Source organism: Varanus komodoensis, unplaced genomic scaffold (assembly GCF_004798865.1).
Source record: "Varanus komodoensis strain SLA01 unplaced genomic scaffold, ASM479886v1 scaffold3, whole genome shotgun sequence".
In the NCBI taxonomy this organism is placed as follows: Eukaryota; Metazoa; Chordata; class Lepidosauria; order Squamata; family Varanidae; genus Varanus; species Varanus komodoensis.
Window position 1 is genome coordinate 35,804,487 of NW_025335761.1, and position 13,239 is coordinate 35,817,725.

At 41.1% G+C, this 13,239-nt stretch overlaps 1 protein-coding gene across 4 annotated transcripts in view; it reads left to right on the forward strand.

Moving 5' to 3' along the window:
* The window catches only part of TTLL5 (tubulin tyrosine ligase like 5), a 155,250-nt gene that overhangs the window by 27,993 nt on the left and 114,018 nt on the right, over positions 1-13,239 (forward strand). For all 4 annotated transcript variants that reach the window (XM_044436882.1, XM_044436881.1, XM_044436883.1 and 1 more), the window contains exons 13-17: positions 8,640-8,721; positions 9,714-9,775; positions 10,532-10,620; positions 10,811-10,852; positions 12,753-12,869. In XM_044436882.1, the coding sequence (XP_044292817.1) occupies positions 8,640-8,721; positions 9,714-9,775; positions 10,532-10,620; positions 10,811-10,852; positions 12,753-12,869 (392 nt within the window). The remainder of the gene's footprint in view (positions 1-8,639; positions 8,722-9,713; positions 9,776-10,531; positions 10,621-10,810; positions 10,853-12,752; positions 12,870-13,239) is intronic.

Consider the following 13,239-nt stretch of genomic DNA (forward strand, 5'->3'; position numbering starts at 1 on the left):
GTTCCTACCTTGACGGCCGATTCCAGAAGGTGGTGCTGGGAGACTTTGGCTCTGCGCCATGGCAACGTTGCCATGGAGTACCGCAGGGTTCCATTTTGTCCCCCTTGCTGTTTAATATCTACAATGGAAGAGGTCATCAGGAAACCGCTGGAAGAGGTCATCAGGAGGTTTGGGCTGCGGAGTCATCAGTATGCTGATGACACCCAGCTCTACCTCTCTTTTTCAACTAACCCAGGTGAGGCAGTGGCTGTCCTGAACCGGTGCCTGGCCGAGGTAATGGGCTGGACGAGGGCCAATAAACTGAAGCTCAATCCAGATAAGATGGAGGTGTTGGTGGGTGATTCGAGCTCCTGGGTAGGTGACTTGGGCCTTGCCCTGGTCGGGGTTGCATTCCCTCTGAAGGACAGGGTCCGCAGCTTGGGAGTGCTCCTTGACCCGGAGCTGTCCTTGGAAGCTCAAGTGATAGCGGTGGCGAGGAGCGTTTTCTTTCAGCTTCGGCTAATCCATCAGCTGTGTCCCTACCTGGAGGAAGATTGCCTAGCAACAGTAGCACATGCATTGGTTACTTCCCGGTTGGATTTCTGTAACGCACTTTACGTGGGACTGCCTTTGAAGACAGTCCGGATACTTCAGATGGTTCAAAACAGAGCTGCCAGGATGCTGTCGGGGACTGGGTATTATTCTTATATAACCCCAGTCCTCCGTCAGCTCCACTGGCTTCCCATCGAAGTCTGGGCTCAATTCAAGGTGCTGGTTATTACCTATAAAGCCCTAAACGGCTTGGGACCAGGATACCTAAAGGAATGCCTTTTCCCCTATTTGCCCTCCTGCCCCCTGAGATCAGCAACAGAAGCCCTACTCCGGGAACCCTCTGTGAAAGATATTAGGAGACAGAGTACCCGGAGGAGGGCCTTCTCTGTGGTGGTGCCCCGTCTATGGAATGCACTCCCCAGAGAGGTCTGCCTGGCACCGTCATTATATGTTTTTTGGCACCAGGTTAAGACCTCTTTATTTAATCAATATTTTAATAAGTTTTAATATTGAATTGTATTACTGTATTTTATTAATTGCAGCCAGAGTGGGTCGTCAATTTATATATGCTGTTTGACATAATCCATCCACTAAAGAGACATTAGTAATTGGACGGCATACAAATTTTATGAATGAATGAATGAGAAATCATAGGCTACATACCTCCTGTAGTCCTTTTCAGACATAGGTGGCAGATTGCTTGTGCATTCATTGTTACATGGGCTATCAAGCAACAATTGTGCTAAACAACATTATTTTTCTTAGTGAAAGATTGGTATGAGACTATCAATTAATTTAAAATGCTTGTTTCAAAATGAAAATGAGACATTTGTTTAGTGCATGGATGACCTAGGGGGTTCATTCTGCCAACGAAATTGTAACAAAAAAGCATTCAACTAATTAATAGAAGAATTGGAATGGCAACTACTATTAGCTGGATTGAAGCAATTTGTATCCGGACATGGAATTTGTTACTGTGAAATGCTGCATTTTTCCTCCTTTTTAAGGTACATTTCTAACTCTACCACTCTTTGAAAATGTGCAACAGATTCTAAAATATGGAGGGCCTTTGAAGGGCCTCATGAATATAGGAAATGGAGGTTTCTTTTGCCTTATTCTTGGACCTCTCTTTCCCTTTTGCATTTGTTTCCTTATGTCTTGCTGAGGGCTTGACAATCTTGATTTCCGTAGTGACTATTTAGCCAGTCCACAGTGGGAGTGATGAGGCTGTATATCCTCTTTCTAAACCCTGCAGCTGCAGAGGTAGGTATGATCCCTTCCCTCATCCAAGTCCCATTTGCTTTGTCTCCATGCTTGCCAGGTGCAAGTACAGAACCAAAACCAATAGCTTTTTCTGCCTTCTTCTCTCACCCTGAACTGGAAGGTGAGCCTTGCCTCTGTACCTGCAAGGCAGTCTGAGATTAGAGGAGAGAGAAGCTGATATGTCTCTGACCTCATCAGCTTTTTGAAGACTCAAGGCACTCATCCTCCTCAGCTTCACACTGGTACAATGGTGTTTCTCTGTGTACTATTTTATAAATCTCTGTTTTTGCCACCTTTTTTTAAAAGCTATAACATGTTAACTTCATAGGCTGTATTCATAAGGATACCGCACCCTAATACTCTGTCCCAATGGTTTTATTTGCCCCCTTCTGTATTTTCTCCAAGTATGCAGTAATCTTTGAATAAAGGAAAACAGAACTGTTCACAGTATTTTAACTATGCTATATAATGGACTTATATTTTATCTGGAATACTGCGTCTAATTCTGGACATGAAGGTTTAAGAAAAATGGAGAAAATTAGAAAGGATCCAGAGGAAGGCAACAAAAATGAACCAGGGGTTGGAAACATTTCTCCATGAGGAGAGACTGAGAGAACTGAGTATGTTCAGCCTTGAGAAGGCTGAGGAGGGGGACATGGTTTCACTCTATAGGTACTTCAAAGGCTGTCAAAAAGAGGAATGTCAAGATCTCTTCTTGGTGATACCAGAGTGCAGGACACAGAATTGACTTTCTTTCCTGTATTGTAATAGTTATTGCAGCATGCATTACTTTGTACTAATGATGTCTCTGATCTTTCATATTCTTGCTTGGTTACCTGCTTTGGAACAAACCTTTTCTGCCTCTTCACAGTTTATGAAATATTACACAATTGGCTCAAATTCTGATTGAAGAATAACGTGCCGAATTCTTTGAGTAGCCATCCTGAAGATTTTGCCAAAACCTTAATGCAAGAGCAGAAGTAGATGGCTTTGAATGGAGTACTTGTAGCTTTCCTTGTTAAACTTCATTAAACATCTGGACCTCACAAGTTTCAGGCTGGGATAAACCACTGATGGAGCTGAAAACTATGAATGGCAATATTCCTAGAATTTGTCATTCATAAAGGCTCTGAACGACTGGCACTTAATGATGGGAAAAAGGCTACATAATTTCAGAGAACACTTACGGCTTCCAGGAGGATCTGGGATTGATGATTGTTTGTGCCCACTTCATAAATTTAGCATTCTGGGGGAAAGTGCATTGCGTTGGCTTGGAATTTTTTGCTGGGTTTGTTGTATTGTTGTACCACATGGAGGCGATAGAGCTTGTATCTGGCAGAGCTCTTGTACAGAGCTATGCACTGGCAAAGAATGGAAAGCTTACTGGCAAGGAAGTTGGGAAAGGCTCCAAACAGCAACGGCTGGTACCAGTGTGTGCCTTCTCCCACTTTCCAGTACCTGCTCCTCAGCCTTGTCTTTGGCAGCAACATACTACTTCCTGAAGCCCTATGTGCAAACAGGATATAAGCATCAAAGCTAGGAATTGCATAGCCCAGAAGCATTTTATTCCAGCGACCCTGATCTTATCAAGGATTAGTATTTATTAAAGCTGCTCAGTGCTACAGACTTATTAGAACAAGCCTGAATAATCTTAGTTCAGGATATGGATCCTGCAGCTGCAGAACTTGGTGGCATTATATCAGTTATATTAAACATACACACTTGAAGTGGGACCATGGGTGAAGACCCTGAAGCAATAGGATTGAGTATGGAAAAGACAGAATGCTGTGTTAGGGCTATTGGGTAACGTATGTACTGCTAATTGGATGACCAATTCTGTTACTATGTCTCTAGATTTGGAAACAATAACTAAGGCAATAACAGATGCAACTCTTCACTTAGCGTGTGGCCTTCTGCTTCACTGGAAAAGCAAGGTATATGGGAAAGACTGGGCCTGAAGGAAAAGATTCTGGTGGCATTAAGTGTATGGACAATGAGTGTAGAGAGGCATGTGCTAAAGATAAAATAGGTGAGTGAGCAATAGCAGCTTGTTTGGTCAGTCTTCCTGATAAGTATGGAGTAAGTATCATAGTTTGTGGAATGAAAGATAACAAAGCTTTATGGAATTGCATCAAACACCAGGGCAGAAATGATGAGTCAAGTAGGGACAGCCTGGGCCTGGAAATCGGTTGCCCCTGCAGGGCTGTAACGTGGTATTTTAGAATCTGCTTTGGGTATCAGAATGCCTCTGGTCAGTCTTGGTGATATCCAGCACTACTAGATTTTATATACTGCAAGTGTTTAGCAGTTCCCAACAGAGTTGGCTTGCTCTGTGCTGTTAGAAAGCTGTGAATGAGGACTTCTTGGTTTCAGGTTTAGTGATGCAGGTAGGCCATGCATCTGGTTCCTGAGGTGACTAACCGAAGGGTGATAAACTTGTTAAGCATAGCGTGTTGTTTCTTGTGTGGCATTGTGCATACATTTGTGCAAACTACAGTTAAAACCATGCCCTTTAAAAATAAAAAATGCCTTTGAAGTACATTAAATTCTATGCCAAGAATTAATGAAATCTGAAGCTTGTATATAGGATGTGAACTAAGCAATCTCTGTTTATTTTATTTTCTTCTTTTCTTTCTTTTCCTTGTACTAATCATGAGGAAGGGTAAAAAGTTACATGCAAGAATTGACAGCAAATATTCTGACTACTGAGAAATCTTGATCAACTTTACTTCTGGCTCCTGAAATTGTGCAAGGCTTTGCCTGCATGCTTTTAATCCTCTTTGTACACAGTTAGGAACTTTTTGAGTTTAAACATGTGAACTGAAATTCTTTCAGTGTTGGTTACTGCACTCAGTGTCAAATTCCATACCTGTGTGGTGTGAAGCTGTTATATACAGAACTATGACTATGGGATTCTAATGACTGAGCTTTTCAAACACAGAAAAGGGATTATTTTCACCTTTTCCTTTGTTTTCAAATAATACAAAGCATATGTAACTTCTGTAACTTATGTGCATAATGACTGGTGATTACAATATTGCTCTCTTAGTTTTTCTCTCCTGTCACTTCTTGTGTGTGATGCCACCTACTCTCAAGCTTCTTCCTTCTGTTTCAGTCTGACCTTGCAATGCTTCCTAAACTGTCAGAACTATAGTTTTGGATATTTTTTTGCTGGGAATTTGTATAAAGTTGCTATGGGGTTTTGTGTTCTGTTTTTCAGTACCTAGAAATAATTGCACATGGATTTGAAACCTATTAATGACAGGTTTGCGTTCCTTATTTACAAGGGAAAACAATGGGGAAACATCTTACCATCCTCCTTATTTTGTTGGTAGATTTGCTTTGCCTTCTGCATGCCATGGGATTTATGATAATTATTCTTGAATTTTAAGGTAGAGTACCCTGTCTTCACATATAGGATAAAATTGGCAAGACAAGGGAAGACTAATTCCCATCAGTATAATGCATGTTTTTAATCTTCACTAAAAGCAACTTCCCCTTCTTGTAATTGCTGATTGTTCGGCATTGGGAGATACAACTAAATTGCAGGCCTAGGTGGTCTGGCTGTATCCTCTCTGGAGGCTGCAGGTATTATGTATACATCCTGACCAGGCATTAATTTGGCAGGTAGTCTGGAAAATGCCATTGCTTAGTTCTGATGTGAAAGCTATATAACATCTGCACTGAATGGAAAAAGGTTCTGATTTTTGAGGAAAATGGGCTTAACTAGCTATTTTTTTTCCTCTGACAGACAAAGGGAGATGGGATAAACCAGTTGTACATAGGACTGAAGACCTTTAGGAGATGCAATAAGTATAGTCTGGAGAGCAAGAGGGGGATCATAATACATTTTTTTCCTGCTGGGGGAACTTAGCTAGCTTATCACTGTTTGTAAAAATTCAGGGCAAGTTACAGAGGCATTTCTGAGTTAAATGAGGGAGAGTATGAGCTTTCAGCACTCCAGGCAGACCATTACAGAGGTGATTCAGCAGCAGAAGGAGGAGGGAGGAGAAGACTGGTATATTCCGGTCAAAGCCTATTAAAGGTTTCATTGTTTTGACTTCTACAGTCTGCTTCTGGGTGGGCATAGAAAAGCCCCATTATGGCACACACCAAGCCTTTGAAGTGCTATGAAATCTTTCCCTGGGGATAAGAGGAGAGATGGTGAGAAGGCAGAAAGTTCATTTTGTGACTAATACTCCAGTGCGGCACCCATACTTTTCTTGGTTCATTGAAATATGAATGTGTAATTATATAAGAGTTCCATGTCCCTCCCACAAGATGATTGATAAAGGTAATATATTCTATGGAAAGTAATGGCCAGGGCAATTTCAAAGTTCAGATGTGACCACAAATACCAGGAATTTCCAACCATGTTGTTGATATTTGTCAGGGTAATATAGATAATAGTAATAATAATAAAATATAAGAGCACACTGAAGAATAGTTGACCAGCTATATACTATTTGACAACTGTGCTACAGCCAATTCTTAAATGCAGAATGGGTGGGAGGTAGAGAAAGCAGGGTAAGGAATTTTTGTAATGTAGGTATTTGTATACCATCCTTCAATTTTATTCCCAGGGCAGTTAATTAAGCTAAGTTACCATTATCCACACTTACAAATGAAAGAACACAGTGATTTACTTATGAAATTGTGTCATATTCATACTACTGAAATTATTCACTGAATGATGTATGTTCTTTAATCTGCAGTAGTGAATGGAATAAATGATTGCAATATGCTTCCCCTGAAAACCAAGGTTCTGAAAGCACCTTTTTGCAGTCTCAGCCCCTGGAATCTGCAGAACTCTGCGGTAATTCTGTCTCGGGCAAAGATGGTTGTGGGTGACAGTTTATGGCAGCTTTCACTAACCTGGTGTCCTGCAGAGATGTTTGCCTCCAACTCAAAGCACCCCCCTCCCCAGCCAGCATTGCTGGAGGGCACCAAGTTGGCAAAGGCTGGTTTATGATGTGGCCTTGTCTGCTGCACTAAAGTAAGAGCAGATGTTCAACTGAGCCCTAAAATGGGTTTGGTCTGGCACAAATCTGCCATGAAGGATGTCCAAGGTTTTCTTCTGGGGCACGTGAAAGCTGCTGTTGAGGATCAAACAAAAGATCTTTAATGTTCAACTAGAGCCTCTATGGGCTCAGCCAAGCAATGGTAAAGGGATAGCAGGGCAGTGGAGAAGCTTTCTAAGTTCCAGTTTCTTTCATGTGAAGGCGAGATCTCTGTGTGTGCCACAGCATTACTGGTGATGTTTCTGGTGCAGTGGAAACCAGCTGGCTGCAAGTCCCCAGAAGCAGCTCCTGACTTGGTTTCTTGCCTGCTTATCTCTAGAATGCCACCATCAACTCTATGAGACTAAGTTATTCACAGCCTGGTATATCTTGACCTCCGGCTGCTTCCTTTCCCCAAGTATTTTGACACTTCTGCTTTTGTATGGCATCTGCTGCTGATCAGGCAACATGTTTTGTGTAGCAGATCTGTAGTCCTTTTCTCCAGGTGGTTGGGTGGGTGTCATTCTCATTCTCCTTTTTTGTTATGTCTCCCTTCACTCCCTGATTATAAAAGTATGTCATTTTGTATGTTGTTTTTCAACTCCTTATTTTTTTCATAGAAAAGCTAAGGGTTAGGGTTCCTACAAAGTATCGTCCATGGATGATTGGACATCCAAGTTGCTACAAACATGTAATTTTCTCTGTGTGGTAAAAGTTAGGTGTCTTTGCTGCTTCATGTTTCTTCTTGACATATAAGTAATCCATGGCTGCTGCTGAGGTATTTCCTGGGGTATAGTGTTTCATAGGTACATAATCTTTAAAGAATTGTCCTATCTACCCACCCCTACCCCCCTCTGGTTTTCAGTTTTCACAGCTTCATGTGTGGTTTATTGAAAGATTTAAATACTTGTACTTTTGAGTATATCCTTTCCAAGTAAAGTTTCGGTGTGTTGCATGTTTCAGTAGGAAGCCATACTGTATTATCTTTGAAGTTATGTTTATGTCTTTGGTATATCTTTTTATTTGTAATTTAATTTTAAATGTGTTACGTGAACCCTAAAGAAAAATGACATTAGTATTCATGTATGACCATGCATACAATGCAAGTGCAATTAAATAAACCAAAACAAATTAATTCCACTTGAGTTAATCCTTTTTAAAAGAGTACACATGCATCTGTAAGTATGGAAACCAATGGAAACAAAACCATTAATAGTGTGAGCAGAATGACTTATGTACTTCTGAAACCAGAAAGCAGAGGCAAAGTGCTGGTACAGTGCATAGGTAAGACTAACATTTTGGCACTAGAGGCAGAACAACTACAGAATAGTTTACAATCAGCTGCAGTCCTCTGATTAGCAAGCTTTCTACATTGCACCCATGATCATCTTGATCATCTGTTTCACCAGAAGTCTTCGGCAAACATTTGTTGTGTTGTTGGTTTAGGTTAAGAGTGCAGAAGATCAGGCCTGGGAGGAAAATCTGGCTCTTCAGGGTTCCCAGATGGCCACAATACTTACCTTTCCCATAACCACTAATCATTGTCTAGTTTTCTGGCTTTTCTGAAGTTTTCTGTCTTCTCCAAGAGATTGAAATGCTTCTGCTAAGGCTTAGTTACTGGCAGTAAGAGATTGACACTAACATGCTGGGGATTTTTTTTTTTTTTTTTTGCATTTTATGACTTCCTTTTTTTACTTTGGTCCTGCCCACCACTAGAATGCAGCCTCCAAAAGCTGCTCTGAAATAGACTTCTACCTCCAGGCTACAAGTGTTTCAACAACCCTGGTTTAAGTCTTTAGAAATACCAGTATACCACCACTGTAAGTGTTGTGTGTTTTGTTTCAGAGCTTTATGGCTTTGATGTCCTCATTGATTCTACTCTCAAGCCTTGGCTCTTGGAAGTTAATCTGTCACCTTCCCTGGCCTGGTAAGGAAAATTGGGATTTGGCCATAATCTGTCAAATATCTTGGATGGGTACAACTGAATAGCCTTTTATGTTACAGTTTTAGAGGAAAGGTTGAGCAAACCTTGTTTCATCCCATGGAGACCAAAAAATTATTTATTGAGGTGGACAGGAGGTAGGGTCAGCTTGTTTATTGACTGCTCCATGGAGGAGACCCTCCTCTTCTCCCACACTGGAGGCTTTAGTGAAGAGGATTTTCTGTGCTCTCCCTCCCTCCCTCCCTCCTTTGTGTGGTATGCTGAGGAGATAAAGATAATTTTTTTAGGTTTTTGCGTTGTGAGCCCACCAAGATATGCAAGTAGGTGCTCCCTATCATCTCTTCCATTGTTTTTTCCCACTGTGCCTCATTTTCTTGGCTGGACTGGTGGGATTAAGAAGGGTCAGTTAAGTAGTGAGAAGGCAGAGGGTCTTATTCTTTCATCTTTGCCTTCTCTATGTCAGTGGTGAAGAGAATGAGCAGAGCCACTTCAGCCATAGCAACAACTAGACTGAAGTACCAGAACATGAAGCCTCACATCATCTTAGCCCCTTTCTGCCACCTCTAAGTAAACCATGTTTGGGCTAGGATTGTGGGTAAAGAACAGATCCACCTCCTAATAAGGTTATTTTCCAAATAGCTCTGGCAGAATTGGGCAGGAGGTCCCAAAGATTCTACTCCAATATCTCTGTCCAGCTACATCTGAGAGTTTCATGTCCTTTAAGCAGTGAAAGGTATAACCTTTGCCCCAGAGAAAATCAACCAAACATATCAATTCAGTTGTATGTAATATTAGGCAAAGGGAATCCCAGGCCCACCCACCCCACTTTGTGTCCAAACCTTTGTGGAAAAAAGGTGTTCTTAAAGTTGAGCTACTTTGGTTAATTACACTATTCCCAAGGACATGGAATAAATTGGTTGATTAATTGGAGATAATTGATTTGCTTTCTCTTCCTTCATGTTGCTGTGCATCCACAGTGATGCTCCTTTGGATCTGAAGATTAAAGCTAGTATGATTTCAGACATGTTCACACTTGTAGGTGAGTGACATGCCAATTCCGATCCAGTCTTCTGTTGACATAGGTGATAATGGGTTAATAGTAGGTATATCATGAAATAATTTATAGAAGGGGATGAATATTTGGAGGCAAACATATGTGTGATAAATGTATGGTGGTGTGGGTATGGATTCTGGGCAGTGTGTGTGCATGTTTGTGTTACTTGGGTGGCATCAGTGTGATGTTTTGATGGTGTGTGTGTTGTGGGATAGCTCTAGAATAGTGTTCACTTTGTTGGCATGTTTCCCCTTAATTAATTTAACACAAACCATGCCAGCAAAATGCAGCATTATTCTGGGGTTATCTCACAACCTCACTCTGTTAAAGCATCACATGTAATCAGCCCCTCAGACACACATGCATGTAGACACATACACCAGAATTCATACCTACACCCTGCTCAGCATCAGTCATGGCTCTTTCATACTCAGTGCAACTATACTTTATGCATATACAAAATAGCTCAGTACAGCTATATTTCTCACAAATTTGTGTTTGAATTTAGGAAAGAGTAAAATCCAAGCAAAGCAGCATATTTATGTTCCGTCTAGAGAGAGCACTTTTCTGTTACCCAGCAGTCCCTATAACTAAGCAGTGGCTTGAGGGGGCATTCATGGTAGGCTTAACTGGGCAGTTGATGAGGTGGGGTTGTTATACTACTGAGGCTTTTGGTCCAGAATCATGACACTGTCCATAAATGGAATGTTCTTATGCATCCTTCTTTCATCCCTCCTTTAGGCTTTGTTTGTCAGGATCCAGGTCAGCGATTAAACCGAACAAGTTATTATCCCTCTGATGGAAGGAGAAATCCCTACCAAAAGCTCCAAGTAAGGACAAAATGGGGGAGGTACCTTACAAATTAACACAATACTCAATTGCTATGCTGCATGCATATATGAACCCTAAATGCCTTGAGTGCACATTTAAGAGGTAATTATAATACTGGAGATAGCACAACAGAAAGCTGCCCTTTTATACAGATCAGAATTCTTTATTCATTTTATCCTCCTCTTCTAGCGCCCTGTCTCTGCACAGTCCCGATCAACAAATGCCAAGTTGGTGAGTATTGGATTCTATATTGCTTCACTTATTATTTATAAACTCCCAGCTATCTACTGGGACTCATAATCAACCCTAATTGTGGCAAACCAGATTCAGGCTAGATATCAGGAAAAGTTTCTTAACTGTCAGAGCAATACAACAGTGGAACCAATTGCCTAGAGAAGCTGTAGGCTCTCTCACAGTAGAGACATTCCAAAAGAAGTCAGGCAGTCATCTGAGTAGGATGGTGTAAATTGGTGTCCTACAAGAGCAGGGAGTTGGACTCAATGGCCTTCTTGGCCCCTTCCAACTCTAATATTCTACAATTCTATTTAATTTGAAAAAAATAATATCTTGCTCATATCACCCTCTAGTATAGCACCCTGGTTGTAAATTTCCCCCAAAATGGTTGTATTCAGTGGTTTTATGGGGGTGTTACTATGTTCCTAAAGACAAAAAGAGGTAGAAGCACCAGAATTTTGTAATTGCGGAAAAGTATGCACTCATATCTGCTTTAGACAGTTTGACTTTGGTGGGATGAATTCTCTTACTCCATGTGTGGTACTGCAGGTAGGATTGTGTTATTTCTTTTCCTTTTTCATCTACTACTGTGTTTCTTAGTATTCACTGCTTTGTACTTGAACCTTCTGCTCTGGGGTGGGAGAGTGTCAAGGATTTGCTCTGAGATTCTGTATTCTTTCTAAGAGCTGGGGAAGTGCATATCTGCTTGATGTCACTTTCTGATGAACACTGATGTTTATCATGATGGTTATCAAGAGGAGGTACTTCACAGAAGTGAAGGCTATCCCACTCTAGAACTTCTAAAACCTAAAAAATTGTATTTATTTTTTCCCATTTATCACAACTTCAGTGTAATAGATGCTGCACTTTAGTTTCTTTTTGAGGCAATTGCAATACATTCCTGAATTTTAAATGGTTCCAATTTAGTAAACTGAGGCTGACTGCATTCTACAGTCCTCTTTATTTGTCTGTATTTGTATACTTTCTGTTCTAAGGCTTACACTGTCTTTTGCTTTTCAATCTCTTCTTTCATTTTTGTGTTGAGGAAGGAAAGTGATATGAAATGATAAGGAAATGATACCTTTCTTGAGATGGACCAAGCTGATCTCTTGATCTCTGGTATGGCTGAACCTGGTTTTAACTTCAGCTACTTTGATCCTGAGGTTTTAAAAATGTTCTTTAGGAACTTATTGTCTCAGAGTCTTTAAATACTTTTGAATTGAGCCTTGGCAGTGCAGCTAGGTTAGCAATGCCTTGCCAGGATTCCAGATCTTTTTTCTTTTTTTTAACTTTTGTTTCCATTTTGTACTTGCCCATGACTAACTCAGACAGCCACCTTGTGACCAAAATGGAGATGAATGCACAAAATGCAATCTCCTTGCTCAGTAAAGAACTTGGCTCTGGTCATTTCAGCACTTGGAATTGGTGAAAATACTGATGAGTTAAATTTCTCTTTCTTACTGTAGCTTTAGTTCCCAAGCAGATTACTCTAAACCATGGACTATCCAGCAATTGAAAGCTGGGAACATTAACCCACAGGCACCAGAGCCAGGAGCATGTGTCATGTTTTGCCCATAGAGACAGAAGCTGTGAATGCTGGCTCCTACTGCTTTGGGGTGTGGTACTGTGGTCAAACACTGGGAATGCAAAGTTTGGCCTTGCTATCTAATGGGGTGTGGGCCTTGCTATAGTTGGAGGCAGAGAGTGTGAAACCTGGCATTTGTGCCCTTGGATCTTTCTGCCTCTGAGTGTGACTCCTGGATTTGGTGCCTGGAGAGTATCTTTTGCTTGGCAAAAGGCTTCTTTTGCTGGGTTTGGCATTTGAAATCTATTAAAAATATTTGGCATAAAATTAGAAGAAAAAGCTAAAACCTCGTTTCTCACTGTGATCCTACAGCGTTCTCGTCCGCTTTCTGCCAGTGATGCTGAGATGAAAAACCTTATGCCCTCAGCAAAGGAAAAAGGAACATCAGGAAGGCATGTTGGCTCTATGCTGGGCCTTTCCATGGAGGAGGTAAGGGGAGTCATGTACCTTATTCCTTAACTGGACAGAAAGACATGTGGAAATGAAGAGACAAATCAATCTCATGAATGAGTGTATTTGGGTACTAGATGACTCTGCTGGGGTCAGCTGACTGACACTCACTTTGTGGCAGCATAGCAAGGTAAATAAATGACAAAGAATAAAATGGCTGGCTAGGAAGTGCACCTGGCAAATTTGACCCAAAAGTAACTGGTCCTTGACTTGCAGGGATTATGTGTATACTCCAGTGTTTGGTCAAAAGAGAGCGGACTTCAGTGTTCCTAGATCTTTGTTTTTGTATTTGAGACCAGGTGCCAAATAGTGCCTTAGGGCTGCAGACACACACTATGAACTAAGAACA